The sequence below is a fragment of the Megalobrama amblycephala genome, linkage group LG13, assembly GCF_018812025.1.
Source record: "Megalobrama amblycephala isolate DHTTF-2021 linkage group LG13, ASM1881202v1, whole genome shotgun sequence".
Taxonomy (NCBI): Eukaryota; Metazoa; Chordata; class Actinopteri; order Cypriniformes; family Xenocyprididae; genus Megalobrama; species Megalobrama amblycephala.
Genome location: NC_063056.1, coordinates 10689185 through 10712348, shown reverse-complemented (window position 1 = coordinate 10712348; position 23164 = coordinate 10689185). Strand labels below are relative to the sequence as shown.

General features: G+C 36.0%; 2 protein-coding genes across 4 annotated transcripts in view; both read right to left on the bottom strand.

Moving 5' to 3' along the window:
- Positions 1-20925, bottom strand: part of enpp2 (ectonucleotide pyrophosphatase/phosphodiesterase 2) — a 34135-nt gene extending 13210 nt beyond the window's left edge. For 2 of the 3 annotated variants that reach the window (XM_048154277.1, XM_048154279.1), the window contains exons 1-15: positions 19483-20925; positions 18899-19001; positions 16451-16606; positions 15851-15976; positions 14780-14840; positions 14332-14429; positions 7290-7369; positions 6937-7056; positions 6088-6143; positions 4834-4899; positions 4342-4414; positions 3949-4057; positions 3734-3859; positions 3219-3250; positions 2636-2763 (exon numbers count right to left, since the gene is read on the bottom strand). In XM_048154277.1, the coding sequence (XP_048010234.1) occupies positions 2636-2763; positions 3219-3250; positions 3734-3859; positions 3949-4057; positions 4342-4414; positions 4834-4899; positions 6088-6143; positions 6937-7056; positions 7290-7369; positions 14332-14429; positions 14780-14840; positions 15851-15976; positions 16451-16606; positions 18899-19001; positions 19483-19500 (1352 nt within the window). In that variant the 5' untranslated portion in view covers positions 19501-20925. Of the gene's footprint in view, positions 1-2635; positions 2764-3218; positions 3251-3733; positions 3860-3948; positions 4058-4341; positions 4415-4833; positions 4900-6087; positions 6144-6936; positions 7057-7289; positions 7370-14331; positions 14430-14779; positions 14841-15850; positions 15977-16450; positions 16607-18898; positions 19002-19477 lie in introns of all 3 variants that reach the window. The other variant, XM_048154278.1, reaches the window with a different exon arrangement.
- Positions 20926-21075: 150 nt separating this feature from the next.
- LOC125244230 (transcription initiation factor TFIID subunit 2) overlaps positions 21076-23164 on the bottom strand; it is a gene marked incomplete at its 5' end in the record, with an annotated part of 45768 nt that continues 43679 nt past the window's right edge. The window contains one exon of the mRNA XM_048154280.1: positions 21076-22096. Within this exon, the coding sequence (XP_048010237.1) occupies positions 21819-22096 (278 nt within the window). The remainder of the gene's footprint in view (positions 22097-23164) is intronic.

Sequence of the window (23164 nt, the reverse complement as noted above, 5' to 3'; positions counted from 1 at the left end):
CTTCTCCCACCACCACATAAGAATTTGTCTAAATATTTATTTATTTGTGGGTCACAAGTCTATCACTTGATAATGTTGCAGATGCCATGCTTACATACATTAACATGAATACTGAACATAAAAGTCCAGTGTTTAAATTCCCTAGCACAAATCAGTATTTAGAAAATCACTGAACATGCTGAGTGAAGCTGTGCTAGAGCCAAATGGCTCGACTGAAGCTCACTTAACCTCAGTAATCACTGTGCTGTAAAATGTCCATTTTTAATCAGTGGAAATCAGACACTGTGTTAAATCCAGAGATTCCAGTAATATGTCTAAGTCACCAAAGCATGCAGCATCTTTAAATAACAAGATAACTGCTCATAAATATTCCATTTCATTTTGTAAAACCTGAGTAGTTGATTTAACTGTCTGCTTCATGCAAGGACCTACAGGCCAGGTGAGACTGCCATATGAAGTAGTTCACTTCACGACTCTGGTGCCACCGATTAGACAGGACTATATCTCTACCAGTCTGCCTGAAAGCTTTCTTTCATTAGGGCTCTAGTGTCAGCCAAAGCAAACGAAGGAGGGTGTCCCAACCCGGCTGTGAGGAACTGTCTCTGGACCAGCCTCTCTGTTTCTGCATCCTCATCTATGGTGGAAGTGTTGTAAACCTCTGGGTAATTTCAGTGACCTCATTGATTTTCTGTTTAAGAGTTCACAGCTTTTCATTTAAGTTGGAAATGAATGCATTATGGTGTGCTTTTAAGTGTCTGAAGTTAAGGGCTAAAATAAAAAGGTACTTCAACTGAGCAGCATAATACACAGCAAAAATATCTTCTATCAGTATTTTTGTCTTGCTTTCCACCAGTGAAATATATGTAATTACATTACAAGCAAAACTGAAAGATATTAATACTTGTTTTCAGAGAATATATTTTGAATTAAGCCTATTTTATAGTTCAAATCTAAGAACACTTAGTGAGGTTAATACTTGTAACATGGTAACATGTTACAATAAGGCTCAATTGATTAATTCATTAGGCATTATGAACTAAGAATAAACAATAGTATTTATCAATCCAGATTAATGTTATTAAATGTCAGTACCCAGCTTTTTGTACTGCAAGAGTTTTACACTTTCTTCATACATTGAATACGGAAGGCAGTCTGGCGGAAGCTAGATATTTTACTTAATAACTTGTTAAATATGGATTTTTTTTTTTTTTTTTACACAAACACATCAATTGACTTCAGAAGGCCTTTATTAACCCCCCGGAGCTGTGTGGAGTACACGTTTATGATGGATGGATGTGGATGGAAGCACATTCATACTCGTGACCCCTGCCATTATAAAGCTCGGATGCATCAGGATATTTATTAATATACACTATATTGCCAAAAGTATTGGGACACCCCTCCAAATCATTGAATTCAGGTGTTACAGTCACTTCCATGGCCACAGGTGTATAAAATCAAGCACCTAGGCATGCAGACTGCTTCCGCAAATATTTGTGAAAGAATGCCACGAAGTGGTCGGCCATGTAAAATAAAATCACAGAGCGGTGTCAGTGCATGCTGAGGTGCACAGTGCGCAGAAGTCACCAACTTTCTGCAGAGTCAATAGCTACAGACCTCCAAACTTCGTGTGGCCTTCAGATTAGCTAAAGAACAGTGCATAGAGAGCTTCATGGAATGGGTTTCCATGGCCGAGCAGTTGCATCCAAGCCTTACATCACCAAGTGCAATGCAAAACGTCAGATGCAGTGGTGTAAAACACGCCGCCATTGGACTCTAGAGCAGTGGAGACATGTTCTCTGGAGTGACAAATCACGCTTCTCTGTCTGGCAATCTGATGGACGAGTCTTGGTTTGGTGATTGCCAGGAGAATGGTACTTGCAAGTTTGGTGGAGGGGGGACTATGGTGTGGGGTTGTTTTTCAGGGGTTGGGCTTGGCCCTTAGTTCCAATGAAAGGAAATCTTAATGCTTCAGCATACCAAGACATTTTGGACAATTTCATGCTCCCAACTTTGTGGGAACAGTTTGGGGATGGCCCCTTCCTGTTCCAACATGACTGCACAGCAGTGCACAAAGCAAGGCCATGGATAAAGACATGGATGAGCGAGTTTGGTGTGGAGGAACTTGACTGGCCTGCACAGAGTCCTGACCTCAACCTGATAGAACACCTTTGGGATGAATTAGAGCGGAGACTGCGAGCCAGGCCTTCTTGTCCAACATCAGTGCCTGACCTCACAAATGCGCTTTTAGAAGAATGGTCAACAATTCCCATAAACACACTCCTAAAACTTGTGGAAAGCCTTCCCAGAAGAGTTGAGGCTGTTATAGCTGTAAAGGGTGGCTGTTAACTCCATATTAAACCCTACTGATTAAGAATGGGATGTCATTAAAATGTATGTGCACGTAAAGGCAGGCATCCCAAAACTTTTGGCAATATAGTGCATCTCCGACTGTGTTCATCAGAAAGAAGAAAGTCATATACACCTAGGATGAGTAAAGCTTGGGCTAATTTTCATTTGAAAGTAAACTTATCCTTTAAGAATTTTTTTCTTTGAGCATCTCTTAAGAAACATTCACAAACTTATTCATTTTAATGATGAAGACTGATATTTAATTATGTGTTAGGTTATTTACCGTGCAATGTGCCATTTCCTCTCAACCATCAAGTGAATCTCCTCGATTCTGTGGTTGTTGGCATAGTGCAATCGTTTGGGAAGGTGCTGCTTCAAGTATGGTTTGAAGTGCTGGTCTGGCTTTTTACACTGTAGGAGAACCAAGTTTCATGTTTGGTAATGTAGAACAGTGCATTCTTTACCAAAATATCCCAAGTACATTTTAGTTTAAACCGTTCAAATAATCAATATACAGTGGTCCCAAAAGGTATTTAGAGACTATGGAGACTAAAGTCACACAAATAATGCTGGAATTTCCTCAGGACTAACTTTAGTTTTTTAACCAACTTTTTAGTGGTTGAATAAAGTAAGTTCCCCTCAAGTTCACAAAAGTGTGGCAGGAGAGTAACCACAGTTTTAGGTCATTACGTTAACTAAGGACAAGTCTTACTAATTTTGACAACCAGAAAGTGTCACATTTTGGGCTCACTGTAAAGCTTGTTTAAAATGTTATGGTTTCTTATAAAAGGCTTAGTAAAGTATTAGTATGATATAAAGATACAGTAAGTATATCGTTATAAAGCATTTTAAAGAATGTCACTCACTGTAAGGTTTGCTACAACTGCTTTTGCATCATCTAGAGAGAAGAAAATAGAGAAAAAAAATGTAATTGTTTTTAAAATGAAATAATTCCTAGAATTATAATCTATTCCAGTTTCCTCACTAAGTCACATGCTCTCAATCGAATTTTCTCTTGTAATGTGACATTTCATTAACATCAACCAATAGCCCACACAGCCTTGGGGACATCAGCCAAAAAGGAAAGTAATTTAGGCACAGTAAGCTATTATAAAAATTAGGGAAACATTTTTTAAGGACTAATGTGTGTTGATAATTAATTTTGATTTCATATTGACTTAAAACAAAACACAAACTTGTAACAAAATGTGTAAAAAAGATGTTAGGAGAATTTTTTTTTTCCCCCACTTAGACTGTTTCGGTGTGGTTGTACCCAGTTTGTTCAGACACTAAGGATATATTTACAAGAAAAAATCTGTGATTTCTGATGCAACTAGCCCAGAACAGGCTATAATTCTCATTCTGCTTTTTAATTACTAACATTTAGAGTTGTTTGGATTTCGGGCTCTGATTCTTCCCAGAGAGCCAGGAATTAGGATGATGTCCTCTGTGTTGGACATGTAAGAGCTAAGGAACTCTGTGTGGTCACAATGAGCTTCCTCCATGCCTGAAGAAGAAAAAACATTTATAATTGATATGCAGAAAAAAATGGTACCATCACTAGAAACTCCAAACCAAGACTTCTAAATGTAGTACCATGGTCTCCAACCAAGATGATATTGACACAATGGTGCAGTTTCATCTGTTTCAGGCCATTCATCAGCTGACCAATCACCTTATCAATCTCCCTCAGTGCACCATCAAGCTGTAGAATGAAGCAACATTAGTATATTGCTCAAGGTGAAACATCAACAGACTTCAAACTTACTTGAGGAAAGTTTGAATTGACACATTATGGTTAGTGAATGTAAGCAGTGTTTGCAGTAAGTCTGTATTTGGGCTGAGAGTTTGTTTGCAATTACCGCTACATTTGCAACACGACTATATATATATGTTTAGATGAAATATGTGTGTGACTGAAGCTGTTGAAAGAGACAAAGTCAAACAACTGATCTCCTGAACTATATGATTCCTGTACACTCTGCTTACCTCGGTGCTATGGGGTCCTAGTTTGTGGCCATAGGTATCTAGCTGTTCAGAATGCATTGCATAAACATATGGCCTGCAAAAACACGGACATCTGTTACCTTTTAACCCCCAAAAAACAAAAACAAACACAAAAATACAAAAAACAAATAGTATATAGTACTAGTAAATAGTACTATCTACAAGGCCTCAGTTACTATAAGGCAAACATTAGTTTAAGTCTAAGATTAAGATTAAGTCTAACATTAAAGCAACTAAAAACTAATAATGTGACTGTTGAGATAACCACATAGTGAACCCAAAGAGAACTATATAAGTCAATGTTGCATCTCCCATTCATTATAAAATACAGGGAACTGAACTTTGTGGAGTGAAAAAGTAATGATTGGAGGGAGTTTTGAGGAGATTATAAAAATTTTAAATAAAATGCTAAACCAAAAATTAATGTTAACAAAGCATTTAGGGGGGTGTTTACAATAAATAGTACATACTGACCTCTCCGCATCAGGAAGGTGAAGCCATTGCAACATAGTCAGAACTCTTCTTTCCAATGGAATGCCACTGTTAATAAACCACACATCAAAATTGGTGCAAACACATACATACTACATAAAGACAGAACATGCACAAAAACAGCCCTTTAAAATACTTCAGTCAACATATTCAGGGAAATTTAAAGCATATATTGCTGAATTTTTCTCAGAGCTGTCAGCTGGGCAATTAATTTGGCAGTCCTTTGTTTCTTAGTTTGAGGCCTGAACAGCACATATGAATGTAGAGTTTATTTAGGGTATCAGAGGACAAGGAAGCAAGAAAGATTATTTCAGTCAGTCTCTACGGGAAACCTTTTCCCCACTACCACCTCCACTCATCCTGACCTCCACTTATCCTGACCTCCTGTCCAGTTGTATCAACATTAGGTAAATGTACGCACTAAGCTCAGGCTCCCTCATCCTATTGGCTTAGATAAGAATAGCCAATTTAATTTCCTCCAGCTTTGAGGCCAAAGGAAGTAGCTCTGAAAAACAGCTTTGCCCTTCCAATTTGCTGATTTCAGTATGCAGGCAGTATGCATCTAAAGTATGCAGGGCCTTGATTTCTGTATATAGGACTTTTTCTCACAAATTGCTAGCAAAACAGTTCAAGCTGTCTCTTTCTATGCCTGAGTGAAAAAAATGCAGTCTGAAAGCCCTCAGTGAGTGCAGATAAGGAGAGCTTTGTGTTTCATTCCTAGGAAAGCCTAGGACGTGCCAGAGAGCACAAAGAACAAAAACATGCATGTGATTTCCTATGTCGTGTGAAATTTTACTTGTACAATTCAGTTGTAATTTTCATGTCCTTTCAAGAAAATGTGAGTGGTGCTTGCCTGTGCAAAACTCTACATGCCATTGATTTGTGGTTTCTATGGTGATGTTTGATGTTTGTTTTACTGGCCCACAACGTGCCCACATAGGTCCACCTAGGATCTAAGTCTCTATGACATTATGGTCCCGCATGATAAATCCTGTGTTCATTGTAAGTGTATGGAATTCTTTCTGCTGTTTAAAATTTCATCAGGCTGAAATTATGAGACTGCAAACCTCTCCTCAACAAGTCACATGATTTGAGGTATCACTCATGTCCATAACATAAACAATATGGAATGAGTTATTTAATTAGGCATGTTATAGAATAGTTACAAATGTAAAAGTTACAAATGACCATCAAAAAGACATTGTTTGCATTTGAGTTTGGATCATGTTGACTTACACTGGCCAGAAAAACGTACCAGCCTTTACTCCCTGTTTCACTGCTGTTATCCAGATCTAGAAATCGAAGAAAAAGTGTTATCAGAGAAAATATATGTTGTACTACTGTCTCTCATTCCATACATCAGACAATCTGATAGATCACTGGAGAAAAAACTAAGTTTAGGGACCACAATTCACAAATGAGAGACAACTGTTCTATGTGTTGGGTAATTTTCACAAGTTTTTGGCAAAACTTTTCAAACTGCAGTGATGAGACTATGTAAGTTTCATCCATGATGGCCTCATTTACCGTCACAGCTCAGTCAGTGGTGTCTAGAATCAGCCAGAAGAAATAAAGTTCAGTGAAAACTAAGAATTGATTCCAGCTGTTGGGCTAATAGCTGACATATGTGTTGGAGATGTCCCCGTTTTTCTTCATGTAGCTTGCACATGATCACAGATCTAAAAAGATCACTGACATTATGCACATGATTCCACTGCTTGCTGTTCCATAAAACTGTGCCAGTGAGGTACTAGTTCTAAGACAAGGGTTCACTGTTTAAAATGGGGACATGAATATGACTAAAGTAGTCTACACATATGTACATGACTGGACTGACCTTTGATAGTTGAAGACTAAAAACACTGTATTATGCATGCCAGGCCAGTAGTTGGTGAGGTCACTTTGTAAAAACAAACTTTCAGTTTCAGCCTGTTTGTCACATAAAGCTGTCATACAACTCCAAAAGAATTGGAATATAGTGCACAAATTCTTTCATGGTTCTTATGTAACAATGCGAGTAAATGATGACAGAATTTCATTTTTGGATGAACTATCCCTTTAAAAAAATATGAAAGGGCAACTCACAGGTTGTCCTCCCCACCATCGATGGTTGAGCTTTTCTTTCCCACGGAAGTTAAAGTTAGCATCAAAGCCAGGGTCATGCATGGAATTACCCACAATTCCATGTGACTCAGGATAAAGCCCCTAAAGCAAAGAAAAATGTTTAAATCAAAAATTAAGATGCAACAGAAATAATATTATAATATAAAGTTGTGCTCATAAGTTTACATCCCCCTTGTAGAATTTGAATCTTATCATTAGACAAAGGTACCATAAAAATGAAAAAAAAAAAAGAAGAAAAAAAAAAGATAAATATCTTGCAGATTCTGCAAACTTATGAGCAAATGTAACAGAGGGTACACAACATTAATACATACCGTTGCAATTGTATACAAATTCGGGTAGGTTTTGGTGGGGTACATAGGTCTCATGTATGGTGCATGGGTTCCACATGATCCTAAAAGAGATATGACAAGTCATTTTAGAAATCTCAATCAAAGGTATTAATTTAGTACATATATACAGTACTAAATTTAGTACATATATATATATATATATATAAACCCGATTCCAAAAAAGTTGGGACACTGTACAAATTGTGAATAATGCAATAATTTACAAATCTCATAAACTATATTTTATTCACAATATAATATAGATAACATATCAAATGTTGAAAGTGAGACATTTTTAAATGTCATACCAAATATTGGCTCATTTTGGATTTCATGAGAGCTACACGTTCCAAAAAAGTTGGGACAGGTAGCAATAAGAGGCCGAAAAAGTTAAATGTACATATAAGGAACAGCTGGAGGACCAATTTGCAACTTATTAGGTCAATTGGCAACATGATTGGGAATAAAAAGAGCCTCTCAGAGTGGCAGTGTCTCTCAGAAGTCAAGATGGGCAGAGGATCACCAATTCCCCCAATGCTGCGGCAAAAAATAGTGGAGCAATATCAGAAAGGAGATTCTCAGAGACAAATTGTAAAGAGTTTGAAGTTATCATCATCTACAGTGCATAATATCATCCAGAGATGCAGAGAATCTGGAACAATCTCTGTGCGTAAGGGTCAAGGCTGGAAAACCATACTAGATGCCCGTGATCTTCGGGCACTTAGACGGCACTGCATCACATACAGGAATGCTACTGTAATGGAAATCACAACATGGCTCAGGAATACTTCCAGAAAACATTGTCAGTGAACACAATCCACCGTGCCATTCGCCGTTGCCGGCTAAAACTCTATAGGTAAAAAAAAAAAACATATCTAAACATGATCCAGAAGCGCAGGCATTTTCTCTTGGCCAAGGCTCATTTAAAATGGACTGTGGCAAAGTGGAAAACTGTTCTGTGGTCAGACGAATCAAAATTTGAAGTTCTTTTTGGAAAAATGGGACGCCATGTCATCCGGACTAAAGAGGACAAGGACAACCCAAGTTGTTATCAGCGCTCAGTTCAGAAGCCTGCATCTCTGATGGTATGGGGTTGCATGAGTGCGTGTGGCATGGGCAGCTTACACATCTGAAAAGGCACCATCAATACTGAAAGGTATATCCAAGTTCTAGAACAACATATGCTCCCATCCAGATGTCGTGTCTTTCAGGGAAGACCTTGCATTTTCCAACATGACAATGCCAGACCACATACTGCATCAATTACAACATCATGGCTGCGTAGAAGAAGGATCTGGGTACTGAAATGGCCAGCCTGCAGTCCAGATCTTTCACCAATAGAAAACATTTGGCACATCATAAAGAGGAAGATGTGACAAAGAAGACCTACGATGGTTGAGCAACTAGAAGCCTGTATTAGACAAGAAGGGACAACATTCCTATTCCTAAACTTGAGAAACTTGTCTCCTCAGTCCCCAGATGTTTGCAGACTGTTATAAAAAGAAGAGGGGATGCCACACAGTGATAAACATGGCCTTGTCCCAACTTTTTTGAGATGTGTTGATGCCATGAAATTTAAAGTCATCTTATTTTTCCTCCAGCTGTTCCTTATATGTACATTTAACTTTTCCGGCCTCTTATTGCTACCTGTCTCAATTTTTTTGGAATGTGTAGCTCGCATGAAATCCAAAATTAGCCAATATGTGGCATAACATTTCAAAATGTCTCACTTTCAACATTTGATATGTTATCTGTATTCTATTGTGAATAAAATATAAGTTTATAAGATTTGTAAATTATTGCATTCCATTTTTATTCACAGTTTGTACAGTGTCCCAACTTTTTTGGAATCGGGTTTGTGTATATATATATATATATATATATATATATATATATATATATATATATATATATATATATATATATATATATATATATATATATATATATATATATATATATATAGTACAGTCCAAAAGTTTGGAACCACTAAGATTTTTAATGTTTTTAAAAGAAGTTTCGTCTGCTCACCAAGGCTACATTTATTTAATTAAAAATACAGTAAAAACAGTAATATTGTGAAATATTATTACAATTTAAAATAACTGTTTTCTATTTGAATATATTTCACAAAGTAATTTATTCCTGTGATGGCAAAGCTGAATTTTCAGCATCATTACTCCAGTCTTCAGTGTCACATGATCCTTCAGAAATCATTCTAATATGCTGATCTGCTGCTCAAGAAACATTTAATGTGTACAATTGTACAAAATATTTGTGTACAATATTTTTTTTCAGGATTATTTGATGAATAGAAAGTTCAAAAGAACAGTGTTTATCTGAAATCTAATCTTTTGTAACATTATAAATGTCTTTACTGTCACTTTTGATTGATTTAATGCATCCTTGCTGAATAAAAGTATTCATTTCTTTAATTTCTTTTCAAAAAAATAAAAATAAAAATTCTTACTGACCCCAAACTTTTGAATGGTTGTGTATAATGCTACAGAAGCTTTGTATTTCAGATAAATGCTGTTCTTTTGAACTTTCTATTCATCAAGGAATCCTGAAAAAAAAAGTACACAACTGTTTTCAACATTGAAAATAATCATAAATGTTTATTGAGCAGCAAATCAGCATATTAGAATGATTTCTGAAGGATCATGTGACACTGAAGACTGGAGTAACAATGCTGAAAATTCAGCTTTGCATCACAGGAATAAATTACTTTGTCAAATATATTTAAATAGTACACAGTTATTTTAAATTGTAGTCTATCCCTCACAACCTCAAAATTGACATGTCTTGACATGCTTGTCTGTTCTTATTGTTAGTAAATGTGTTTTGGTTATGTTACTTCTCCTTCGTTAAAAAAGATACACTATTTGTTGAAGTCGTTGAAGCCTAGTCTCTGCCACAACCATCACCCGTAACAGAAGAACAGACCCATGCTATTTACAGGACTTCTGTAAATAGCATGGGTCTCTTCCTAGTCCCGGTCCCCCAAAGAGTCGCAAACAAAGACCCACAGTGGAGGACCATCTTTGGACACTCAGGCAGGACGGTCGCCGGAATTTGCTGAGCTTCCTTGCAATGTGAGCTGGCCAGATGCTATACTTAACTCCTGTTTTCTGAGGGGTCTGGACAAGGATACAATCCGTTATATTGAACCTGCCTGTCTCTTCTCCCTAGTCGAGTCTATTAATCTGATTCTCCTTCTAAATGGTTCCGAGTTTGAAATTGAAGAGGTTAAAAAAAAAACGTATCTTCCTTGTCCGGCCCCCTCAGAAAAACATGCGGCCTGGTCAGTTCACCAACCTCCAGTCTCCTCCACATACCCCTCCAGTGGGTATTCCCCTGCCTGACCCTAAGCCCAAACCGCCCAAAAGGAGGTCCACCGCGAGGCCCAGACGTCCTAAGAGGATGGCCGCTGCCTCACCAGAGCCTCCAGTGAAGCCTGCCGCCCAGCCTGAGTCCTCACCAAGGGAGGCCAATTGGCTCATTGACTTGGACGGACCTGGACGGAACTAGTTCTCCACGAGCCTGCTCTAATTCTCCACGAGCCAGCTCTAGTTCTCCATGAGCAAGCGCCAGTTCTCCAAGGGCCCGCTCCAGTTCTCCAAGAGCCCGTTCCAGTTCCCCACAAGCCCACTCCAGTTCCCCACGAGCCCGCTCCAGTTCTCCATGAGCCAGCGCCAGTTCTCCAAGGGCCAGCTCCAGTTCTCCGCTGGCCAGCTCCAGCAGGCCTCTGACCCGCCATGGCCGCCCGAGCTCCTAGACCCGCTCTGGAGACCTCCGTACCCATCTGCACCTCTCCCCGCACCTGTGTGAAGGTCTCCAGGGTGCCCACCCTGACCTCCCTGGTTGTTCCATCAATGGCGCGAGGCCGCGCCTACAGGGAGGGGGAAGTAATGTCACAGTTCCCTCCTGTCCTGGACTCCATTTCCCATCATCCTCCTTGTTTCCACACCTGCACTCACTTCCTCGTCATCTCCCCATCATCACTCATCACCTGCACCTGGACTTCATCATCTGCACACCCTTTATAATGGACTCACTCCCAGCACTCCTTGTCTGTTCTTATTGTTAGTAAATGTGTTTTGGTTGTGTTACTTCTCCTTCCTTAAAAAAGATACCCTATTTGTTGAAGTCCATTTAAGTCGTCTCTGCCACAACCATCACCCGTTATATTATATATATATATATATATATATATATATATATATATATATATATATATATATATATATATATATATATATATTAGTTTAAATGTAATTTTGTGATTGTTTATATCGTCATAAAATATAAACTACATTATCACGTAGCTCTTTATATAAAGTTGAACATATTTGTATCCTGACACTGTTGGATGAGAACTGAACTGAGCTGAACGACAACATTACTGCTTTCTGCAGAACTGCTCTAATTTAATAATTGATGATCTTTACAATGGAACTGAATCAACACAAAAATGATTTCAGCAGAACAGTGACACTATTTTCTTTTAGAGCTGTTTGCATCATTGAATCATTTTCCTGTTATCACTGTAAAGCTGCTTTGAAACAATCTGTATTGTAAACAGCGCTATATAAATACAGGTGACTTGACTATATCCAGCTTTATCCGCATACATACAGTACACTAATGCAAAGCAATATATATTCTAATCTTAAATGCTTGATTGCTTGTATCATTGCAAAATGTAAACTATATTATCGCCCAGCTCTACTCTGCTAATTGCAACTATACGGTATGATGATATTAAGATATTATAAACATTGAAATTATGATTTTATGTAATGCTGCTTGGACACAATATATTGTGAAAAGCTCTATACAAATAATACAGGGTCCTATGTTCCCCAGATTTATATGGTACATATTGAACACATGAAAAAGGGTCTTATGATCCCAGGGTTCTGTTTTTCCCAGTTCAATGGTCAGTTAACACACATTAAGTAAACTTTTTTAAAAGGCTGAGACTCATTTTCCCAGGGTCCTATCAACTTTATAAACTTCTAACCCTAACCTAATGAAGCTATGATCTTTTGTGATTTGTTCTTCTAACCATTATGTTTAGTTCCCTCAAGTCAAGGCCTATTATATTGAGCCATACGGCAGTGCCGGGGAACAGAAAACCCCTTTGACAAGTTCCCATGATAACCCATGTCATATTAAGCAAAAACAGAGCTTGGAAATTGTTTTCAGATTCTAACACCATAAAAAATAAACCTGTAAAATTTACAGTAAAAAAAAGAAAAAAGAAAAAAGGCAGCTGTGGTTGCAAGCACTTTCCTGTGACAGGCCTGTATCGGAAACAGAAATGATTAGTTCACCTCAGAGTCTTCAGGTCTGAGTCATTCGTTCTTTTGTCATATGATAGCTGTATTGGATACAGAAATTCCTTAATAATTCTCAACCTTCCTTACAAACAATTGCGTAGTTGTTGTTGTTTTTTTTTTTACTTTCACAGTCAGGTGATGCGTTTCTGGTCTCAAATTTCTTACAATTTATTAATTTGTGAATTTTTGTCATGATGGTTCTTTTTCATAACTCGTGATGAATAAACAACTCAGACCCAAAAACTTGGGAGATGAACAAATAATTTCTGTTTCTGGTATAGACTACATAGCTTCAGTCTATAGGGATGTGACATGACAAAAAACTACTCAGATCGGGAGGTGAGGTGAACTAACCTAACAGACTGATTAGCAATGAATTAATCATTTCTATTTCTCATAATTTGGCCCTGGCTGTGTTATAATTTTTTCTTATTCTAAATGTGATCAACATTTGGGTGTTGATGTGTTGGGTATTTAGCTATTAACATGTAACATTTTAATTATATTCTGCTGAAATGAACAAAATGAATGAAATGACTTGTAAAAAAGATTTGTTCATTTTGCTGAACAAGACTCAAAGATCCAAGAAAGTAAAATGATCCGAACTTCCCATCACTAATAGAAGGTGCACAGTGTCATACATACAAATACAAAACAACACCATGGTAACACACATGGCACTAAAATAATGCAATAAACATTATTAAGATGTACCATAAAACCCTAATGTATGGAATTAATAACAAAAATTAACAAGAAACAATTATTTAAACAAAATACCATCAAATGTAAAGTGTCACGCAGAGAATTGTGAGAATGTCAGTTTAATTTTTTTTTCACTATAGATTATAAGATTTCTTAGAAAATCTGTACATTTAACAGTATTTTTATTACGTAAAATGTCCTGTTAGATGTATTACAGTTTTTCAATATATAGTAAGGAAACTTGCCGTTAAACAATTAACAGGTTTTTACCATAGCAGTATTTTACAGTGTTTTATCTATTAAATTATAATTATTAAAGTCTATTAAAATTATAATTATGAACACCCTGGGAACAAAGGACCTTTTTTCACATGTTTTTATGTGCCATACAAATCTGGGGAGCATAAGACACTGGGAACATAGAAATGACCCCTAAGATGTTCACCCATCTGTTGTGGATAACATGGGCTTTAGCTTGATGTTGAGGGCACTTGATGTATGGTTTCAAGCAGAAAGAGTGACCTGTGCAATGGCCTGTGATGCACTGGATGTTCATTACTATATGCTATTACCAGTTAGTGGCAACTCACATAATGCGTACTCTTGAGCAATTTCAATTTTAAATAAGTTAAGAAAAAAAACAAACAGACATATCGTTGGAATATTGTTTTGGAATAGGATTGTGACCTAGAATCTGATATGAATAAAAACCAATTTGGATCAAATTGTGATTTGCCTAATGTTCAAAGATTTAAACAAAACAAGACAAAACAATATCTTAGCTTTATAAAAATCTTCATTTGGGGGCTTTTTTTCCTTAGGAAATTTTAATATATACAAGTAATTGGAATAATTTGATTAGTAAATCTGTATATTGTGTAATACATTTCATAATTTTTAACTGATTGACAGTTTAGTCAGTGTTTATTTATATATTCGGTTTGTTGATTTTAATGAAAAGACATAGTTCTTACTGAGTTTCTCGATATTGGGGATCACTGTGCTTCCTCTGTTCGTGTAAGATGCACGAAATCCATCAACAGACAACATGATGACAGGGGGCCGAACAAACCTAGATAAGTAGAAGTATTAGTACACCAAATACAAACAAAATGAAATTAGGATTTGTTGCTAAAAGTTTTCCTTATTTGTAGTGGACAAGTGGTCTTTTATTTTAATGTTCTTTTTATAACAGCCTTCCTTAGGCACTATTCATATGTTTAGGCTCAAAATATCACACTTAATGTGTATGCATTAACATTAATTGTCATGCAATCCACCCAGCAGTCCTAATTCAATTTCTTCTAGTATGTAAATTATAGTTGTGAAGATATGAGTGTTGTTGACCTAGTGTTGAATATAAAAGGCGGGATGAATGGGAAGTGTGATGTTTGTCACTGAAATCACAACTGTGTCTCTCACCCGGAAGGACACTCGTGGTTTTTAATCTCTTCACACTCTTCCTGTAACCAGGGAACATCACCTAACAGAGAGAGGAAGTCAGTGAGTGAAGCACCAGGTGACATCCATACATATGCAAACACGTCTAATGTCCAGGCAATATGGTGCTCTTGTTTTACAGTTGCACCTGAAACACACCCATCACCACCTTTTTTATAATTGTAGTTGGTTTGACAAATATCAAATCCTTACACTGTAAACTCTAATGCTCAAAATAATTAATTGGTTTGAATAGAGTAAACTTAAATTAAACAAGTTAGTTCAATCAGATTAACTTTTATGAGTATTTAGAACTTTCTTTTTCTTTTGAGTTCACAAAGCTGACACATTTTAAATAATCTGTATTGTTTCATTGTTTTGATTTTTATGAACTTGTTTCTTTTCATTTTGACACATACATTTTACTGAAACTGGGCTGGGATTCACCATCATGGTGACAAGTGGAATATGAGCTTAGTTTGAGAACAGATATATGTTCTATATTGCTGTACTCATTCAGCATTTGCTATGCTATGCTAATGCTAATGCTGAATTAGCTAGGCGGAATTAAGGCTAGCCAAGTTTCCACTAGTAAAAATAGCTGAAATTTCCACTAGTTGAGATTACATGATAATTTTAAGTTAAATGTATGAATTAGCTTACTCAAATATTTTAATTTAAAATCAATTAAAAAATGTATGAGTACAAAATTAAAATCTGCCAGTTCTGCTTACTTAGTTACTTAATTTAAAAAAAATTGATGTAACTGATTACCTCAAATTTTTTGAGTTTTGCCAACTTATTTGAGGTTTACAGTGCATTGGAGCAAATCTTGAAAACACAGTGCCCAAGAGCATAATGGGAATTGACTAAAATAACTAAAAAAGCACAGCAATGTATTTGCCAACATGTGAATGGCACTTTTAAATTAAGTGAGTGGTCTGTCTCCTCCACCTTAATCCAGGTCTACTAAACTTTCTGCTAATTACATTGAAATTAAATACGTCATTTTTTGTGTTTCCAGTTAGCAGAAACTCTCTGAAAGCCTCCCACCTTTGCAGAGAGACCTGTAGTTAGTGCAGCAGTCTCCTTTGGCCATGCAGTCCTCTGAGCAGTGACAGGCATGCTGCTCATTACGAGTTTCACCACAGCGTTCTTTACTGCACTCAAAACCTCCCGCTGAAAGCACAAAAAATTAAACATCTCTCGTAAACAAAATCAACAGAATGCAAAACTAAAGGAAACTGTTACAGTATAGCCTGGCACAAGTAATTTGACATAAGCCTGTCCTTAGACAAAGACAAAAAGTACAGCGGGGTCCAAAAGTAAAAATACATCATTTTAAGAATCATGAACTTGTGAAATCATGAATTTGAGAATTTCTTTTCTTTGCAAAACCTGATAATCCATGTTATCCAGCATGATTTGTGAATGTTCCAAAGACCATTGTGTGCTTCAATGGATGCAATGAAACGTGACCATCTGTACAAGTATGTCAATGTCACAAATTTGCTTATTTCATTATTGACCTATAATGCAAAATAGTGCAAAATTTAAAATTGTTCCAATTCATTTTACATCATAAAGACTCAGACTTTGGACCCCACTGTGTATCTCCTAACTGAAAAGAGAAAATTTGCAGATAGGACTTACCTGTTTTCAGGCAGTGCTCATCAAAGTCTGAGCAACACGTATCATATGTTTTACACAGGTTGTCACAGCGACAGTTTGGCGGTTCTGCTTCCACTAATTCAAAGCACCTGTTTTTGCAGGAACCTGATAGGCTGTTAAAAGGATGGTCAGAGAGAACTTGGGAGGATAAAGATCAAAAGAGAAAAAAGAAGAGACATAGAACATAAAGATTAAAGAGACATTTTAGATCTAAAAACATACACCACCAAAATCAAAAGTTTGTTATGCATATGCAAAGACTGCTCTGCTTTGAAGCTGAAAACATGTGCAGTTCAATCATTCCCACCTGTAAAATTTCAAAAATGGGTCAAGGAGCTGAAATGTTCTCTGCACATCTCAGTATTGACTTAAGGTAGAGCAAAGCAAATATTTCCTTAATTTTCGATCACCATGCTGAGAGAGCAACAGAAAGTGGCTGTTTCATTAAATGTTCCTGGCTCATTACTACTAGCCTACGTGAACTGACTGACATGAAGGCTTGATTTAAAAAAAAAAAGAAAAAAAAAAGGCATTGATACATTTCGACGGGAACATTTAAACAAACAAATGACGCTACGAAATTGCAGAATGAACAATAAATCATTGAATACTGGATAATGCAAGGTCAAATGATTTCCTTTCGTTCAAGCTCAACTAAATTATATAAGCGAGCCTACAGAAACTTGACATGTTTAGAATGGCATCAGCTGAATTGGCCTTAACTACATAAACAGACCAAATACACAGCGCTGCTGTCCAAAAAACACAGCAAAACCAACCTGAGTAAAACTTCTTTAATTTCACACGGGCTGGACACATGAAGCTATTACATACATGCTTTTAACAAGTCAACCTAAAAGTAATGTCAGTATGGCAGCACCCTTGAGGGGGTGACCCACTTTAATAGAAACAGATTTTTCTACATTAGAACACTGACATTTTTGGTCCCTACTCCTGTGACTGAACATGAAATTTTGTTTATTACTTCATGTGTATTTTTTACGGTACACGGCACGGTAAATAAATAAATAATACTGAGTACATATTGAGTATACAATCACAAATTGAATCTGGGCCATTCCTGGTTTTCAGTGCCTTTTGGACATCATAAAGTTTAGAAAATTAAACTAATTATATCTATATATTATATATGAACTGTACTTACTTTCTCACAAACGCATCATTTTACATTTTTCATTTTCAGATACAAACACCTAAAAGACATTTTTGTTAACCTTTTAAAGTACTACATGATTGACACTCCAAAAATTTGTAATTGTCATTGAATTGTTAGTTTTTTTTTCTTCTGATTTTATGAAATTATTGTAAAAAAACAACAACAACAACAACAACAACAACAAAAAACTGCTTAACAAGGTGGAAAAAGTAATAACAGGGTGGACAGGTGGTATAAAGAATGGATTGATGGAAGATTTCCTATCTCTCACATACAACCAGTTACAATATTACTTTAGTTTGAACTGGATTTTGATAGGAAATAATATGTAACACATTACAAAAAAAAATAAATAAATACACTACTTTAATTTTTAACATAAATTACTTTTACAATCACTATATACACACTGCCCACAATGTTTACAGAGTGAAAATTTGGACCTAAATCAGCCACTGCACCGTCTAAGCAAAAATAAGCTAACATAAAAGGTTTATCAAATAAAGAACTGCATGTTTTTTCAAAAATGTATTTTTCAAAATGTTATGTTTTTCTAATAACTTTTTCTTTATACTTCCCTTTAACAGAGTGGACATATTGAGGTTGATCACATCAAATTTGAGAGATGAAATTAGTAAAAATAGACAATTAAAATAACAGAGGATCTCACTCACTTTCACAACTTGTTTTCCCTCCAAAGAAGTGATGACTGCTCTATGATATATCATTTAATTTTTCCAACTTTCATTAGAAGGGAAAGTAGTCCAAAACAACAGTGGACAATAAATCGAGGGACAAGCTAAAACACTTTAATATAATTGTTAAATTAAATTTAATAATTGAAAAAACTCTATACATTAGAGAGAATCATTACTAAAACAATGTAAAATGGGGTATAGACAAGTCAGGGGACATAGGGAAAATGGTGATGTATGGTGAATCAAAATGCTGTAATATGTCTCAAATGATCATAATCTACTTTTAATCAATTTTTCATCGACTTCAATATGCCTAGAGTTCATTTGGTGTTATTTATAGCAAAGATTGCATTAAAATTTATATTGTTCAATATTAACAGTAGGCTAATATCATGATACTTAGGCTACTGGAGATACAAAGGCCACCGAATCTATAATGTAGGCCCATATATATATATATATATATATATATATATATATATATATATATATATATATATATATATATATATATACATAATGTATGAAATAAATTCTGAAGAAGTATAAACCTACATCCAGAGAAAGACTCATCTGATGATCCTGCTTTGTCGGACCGCCTGACCACATAAGCCTCACACACAGTGAGCCGCGAGAGAAGATACATAACGGAGAATACCTGCGTACAAATACACCGTGAGAGAAGACATAACGGAGATTACATGGGTACAGATAGCAGTAAAGCAGACTCATTCTAACTATGACTGTAAAAGGTAGTAGTAGAGGTTGCAGAAATGTGTAAATTTAAAACGCCCGTTAGTTAATTTCACTTTTCTAGCAACATAGGCCAATAAGGACGGTAGAAATAGCATAATGTAATAGCGTAGACTTTTTGCTTTGTCTGCGACCAAGAGAAATTAAGAGGGTTTCAAACAGCAAATCAAAGCAGTGGAATGTATTTATATTTTCACCTGCCAAAAAAGCTACCTTTCAAAAGTTTCGATGCAAAGAAAAGAAAAAAAAGAACCTTTTATACAATAAAATAGCATTAATGCTTTAGGGTCAATGCGTATTATTTAATCATATCTATGAAATGTAATAGAGAAGTCCGCTAAATGTATAAACTCTCATTATAAAGAGAACACAAAAACGTACCGTACCCATTTCAGTTGCAGCATGGTAGATGTGTGTCTGGTCCCTGACTCACTGCAACACTGAGTGAGTACTCAGACCACGCCACTAGATTCACATGTTTACTTTACCCTCAACCAATACACACCAGGAAACATGAACTAACGTCACATCTGGCAAACCTTTGACGAATTACACTGAGAGACCCCATTCCCCCTTTTAACAGCCCCCAAAACACTTAGCATTAAAATATCAAGCAGACTTTTTACTTACACTTGAATTTAATGACAAATAATTATAAACTAAATGACAACTTTCAAAATGTCCATCGCAAATTCGGAAACACTTTAGAATAATGGTCCGTAATTAATAAGTAACTATGCAGGAAGTAATGCAGGACTAATGAGTAGTACTAACACTTCAGCTACTATTAACTAATATAAAAACAAGCTTAAATAATCAGTAAGTAATATCAAATTAAGAAGATAGTTTCTTATTAGCTAATCGATAATTACCTAATGAAATTACCATCATTAATAACCATTAACTAACGGACAAATTGTAAAGAACATTAGCATGTGTCTGAGACGTAATCAGTCATCATTTTTACTCTGAATATAGTCATAAAATGCATCACTAATTATTCAAGTGTTACCTAGTCACTATGCAGGAACTACTAGTGATCAGGACCATGTGAAACACATCTTTTTCACTTTAAAATAATGGTCCAGATCACTAGTTCTTGAAGAATGACTAGGTACTTGAGTAATTAGTGATGCATTTTATGACCACGTTGAGAGTAAAAAAAGGACAATCTTCAAGAACTACTAGTGATCTTAACCATTATTTTAAAGTGAAAAAGATGTTTTTCACTTTAAAATAATGGTCCTGATCACTAGTAGTTCCTGCACAGTGACTAGGTAACACTTAAGTAATTAATGATGCATTTTATGACCACATTGAGAGTAAAAAAAAGACAATTGCAATAAATGCAATGAACATTAAGAATAATATTACCTTATTGGTTCTCAAACTGTACCATTACTAGTTGTCTGTTTGGTTTTGTATTCAACATGTTATTTTTGGGCCCAAAATTGTTTTGTAGTTACAGTAGGTCAGAAATGATTGCAAACATCTGAAGGAAAAATAATAGTTTTACAAAAAACAACATCATAATGGCCTACAGGCCCCCAAACAATCATGAAAGTAAATCATAACAGAACATGGGACTTCTTTCTGTAATTATCCGGGATACCGATTTACATGTTTTGACAAACATTGTGAAATTCCACAATAAATCAAAAAATAGAAACTGATTGTGAACTACATACATTTTGCATACGGACACAATGATCAGGCAGGGACATTTTATCTAGCTAGGAAATTCAGCTTTGCTAAATTTTGTATTTTGTTCTTAATATCATGGTACTCCTAGCATGCTTCTCAAACACAAATTTCAACAAGCTTGCAACATTCACTAGGAAGACCAGTTCCTCACCACATGCATAGATGGGCAAGCCATGTTCTTCTGTGAAATAATTAAGACAATAACATTTTAACCTTTTTTTTTTTTTTCAAAACTGATTTCTTTTTTTTTTTGGACAACAAAAACAAAGACAAGCTTATTTAACAAAATCTCTTTATGGATTTATACAATATAAAAAACAAACAAAACATCAGTGAATAAAAAAAAAAACGTAATTGCAGTACTGAATGATAAAAATCCTACAATGGTGAAATAAAAACAGGCTGGGGTGTAGATGTGAAACTGGTAGAAATTACTTATGGCTTAAATTATTATACTTTCAAAGGAACAGTGAAGTCCAGTGAAAAATACTGCTTACATTTACAGTATTCAGCTAACCCTTGAATATATTTCCCACTTAAAAGATTGCTCACAGTAAGTTAACCATAGAGCCCACAGAGTGAAATGTTCCCTCATAAAAGTACTTTCAGAATGTTTACATTTATCTTGAGATACAGCGGCCAGACTTAACCCCAGTGGTCCTGGGTGGCGAGTCAGTGAATCTGTGTGTGCTGTCAAGAGGCCATAAACCAGTCAGTGTTATGTGTGGTTAGATGACACTGCGGAACAAATTTTTCCTTTTTTTTTTCTGCATGCTAGGTTGTTACAGAGACTGGAAACAAGTATTAATAAGAAATTATAGTAGTAAACAAGTAGTAATAAATGATTAAAAGGATTAGTTAAATCAGCATGAACATTGTCATTGATTTAAATGAAAGAATTTTCATTTTTGAATGAACTACTGACCTATTGGGAGATATGACAATCCAGCCTTTTGAAGCAAATGCTCAAAATGTGTATTTTAATGTTGGTCAGGAGTACTGCTGCCTGACATCACTGTCAGTCAGATAGAGATGGAGAACGAATGGAGCGGCCACTGGCAGGGCTGTTACTAAAAGCGTGAGAATCTCTGTCTTTATCTTTGTCCTTATTCTCATGCTTGTGTTTGTGTTTATGTTTGTGTTTGTGCTTCTTCTTCTTCTTCTTGTGCTCATGGTGATGATGATGGTGGTGGTGGTGATCTCCATGTTTGGAGGATGTGCTGTCTTTGCTCAATGTGGGCATGGGTGTTCCTGGCATGGACAAAATGGCTTGCTCTACTGAAGATGGTTCTTTCCCTATGGAATAGTGAGAGAAAAGTTAACAACACATTAAAACACATTAAAGCCGCTAAATTACCAGATTGAGTTTTCCGGTCCGGTAATTTTTGAAAAGGTCCTGTTTACATATGATTTCTAAAGGGTAATTTACCAGTAAAGACTATGTGTGAAAGGGGCTAATATCTATCGACTTATAGATCAGACTTATTCAACTTAAAGGGATAGTTCACCCAAAAATGAAAAATATCCCATGATTTACTAACCTTGAGGGCCATCCTAGGTTTATATGACAATTTTATTTTCAGACAAACACAATCCGAGATATATTTAAAAATATCCTTAGTCCATGTTTATAATGGTTGTGAATGGTAACCCACATTCTTAAGACATTCTGAAAAAATGCATCCATCCATAAAAAAAACAAAAAGTCATCCATACGGCTCCAGGGGGTTAATAAAGGTCTTTTGAAGTGAAGGGATGTGTTTTTGTAAGAAAAATATCCATATATAAAACGTTATAAATTCAAATATATGAGCTTCTGGCAGACGACCGTACGCATATTGCGCACGTCAATTTGGGCGGAAGAGCAACCTTTGACCCGAACGCAATGACACAATGACGAACGTGGAGGCGAAGAGTAGAGAGCAAAACAAAACACTAGTCACAAATTATAAGTATAAAACGAGAAATTTCAAAGAGAAATGTCAGAGGATTTTGATATAAAGAGAAGAGGAGCTTGAGTTTGTTGCCCAGCCGTATTTGTTTGAATCGTGAGAGGCGTCTAAGCTTACGATACTCCTACATCCTGCATCATACAACGCGTCACAGGTTACTCATTTGGCGCAAGTCAACTTGCGCATTCTGCGTGTTGTCGTCTACCGAAAGCTCGTTATTTTAATTTATAAAGTTTTATATATGGATATTTTTCTTACAAAAACACATCCCTTCACTTCAAAAGGCCTTCATTAACCCCCTGGAGCCATATGGATTAAATGTTTTTTATGGATGGATGCATTTTTTCTATCTTCAGAATGTGGGTTACCATTCACAACCATTATAAACCTTGGAGGACTAAGAATATTTTTA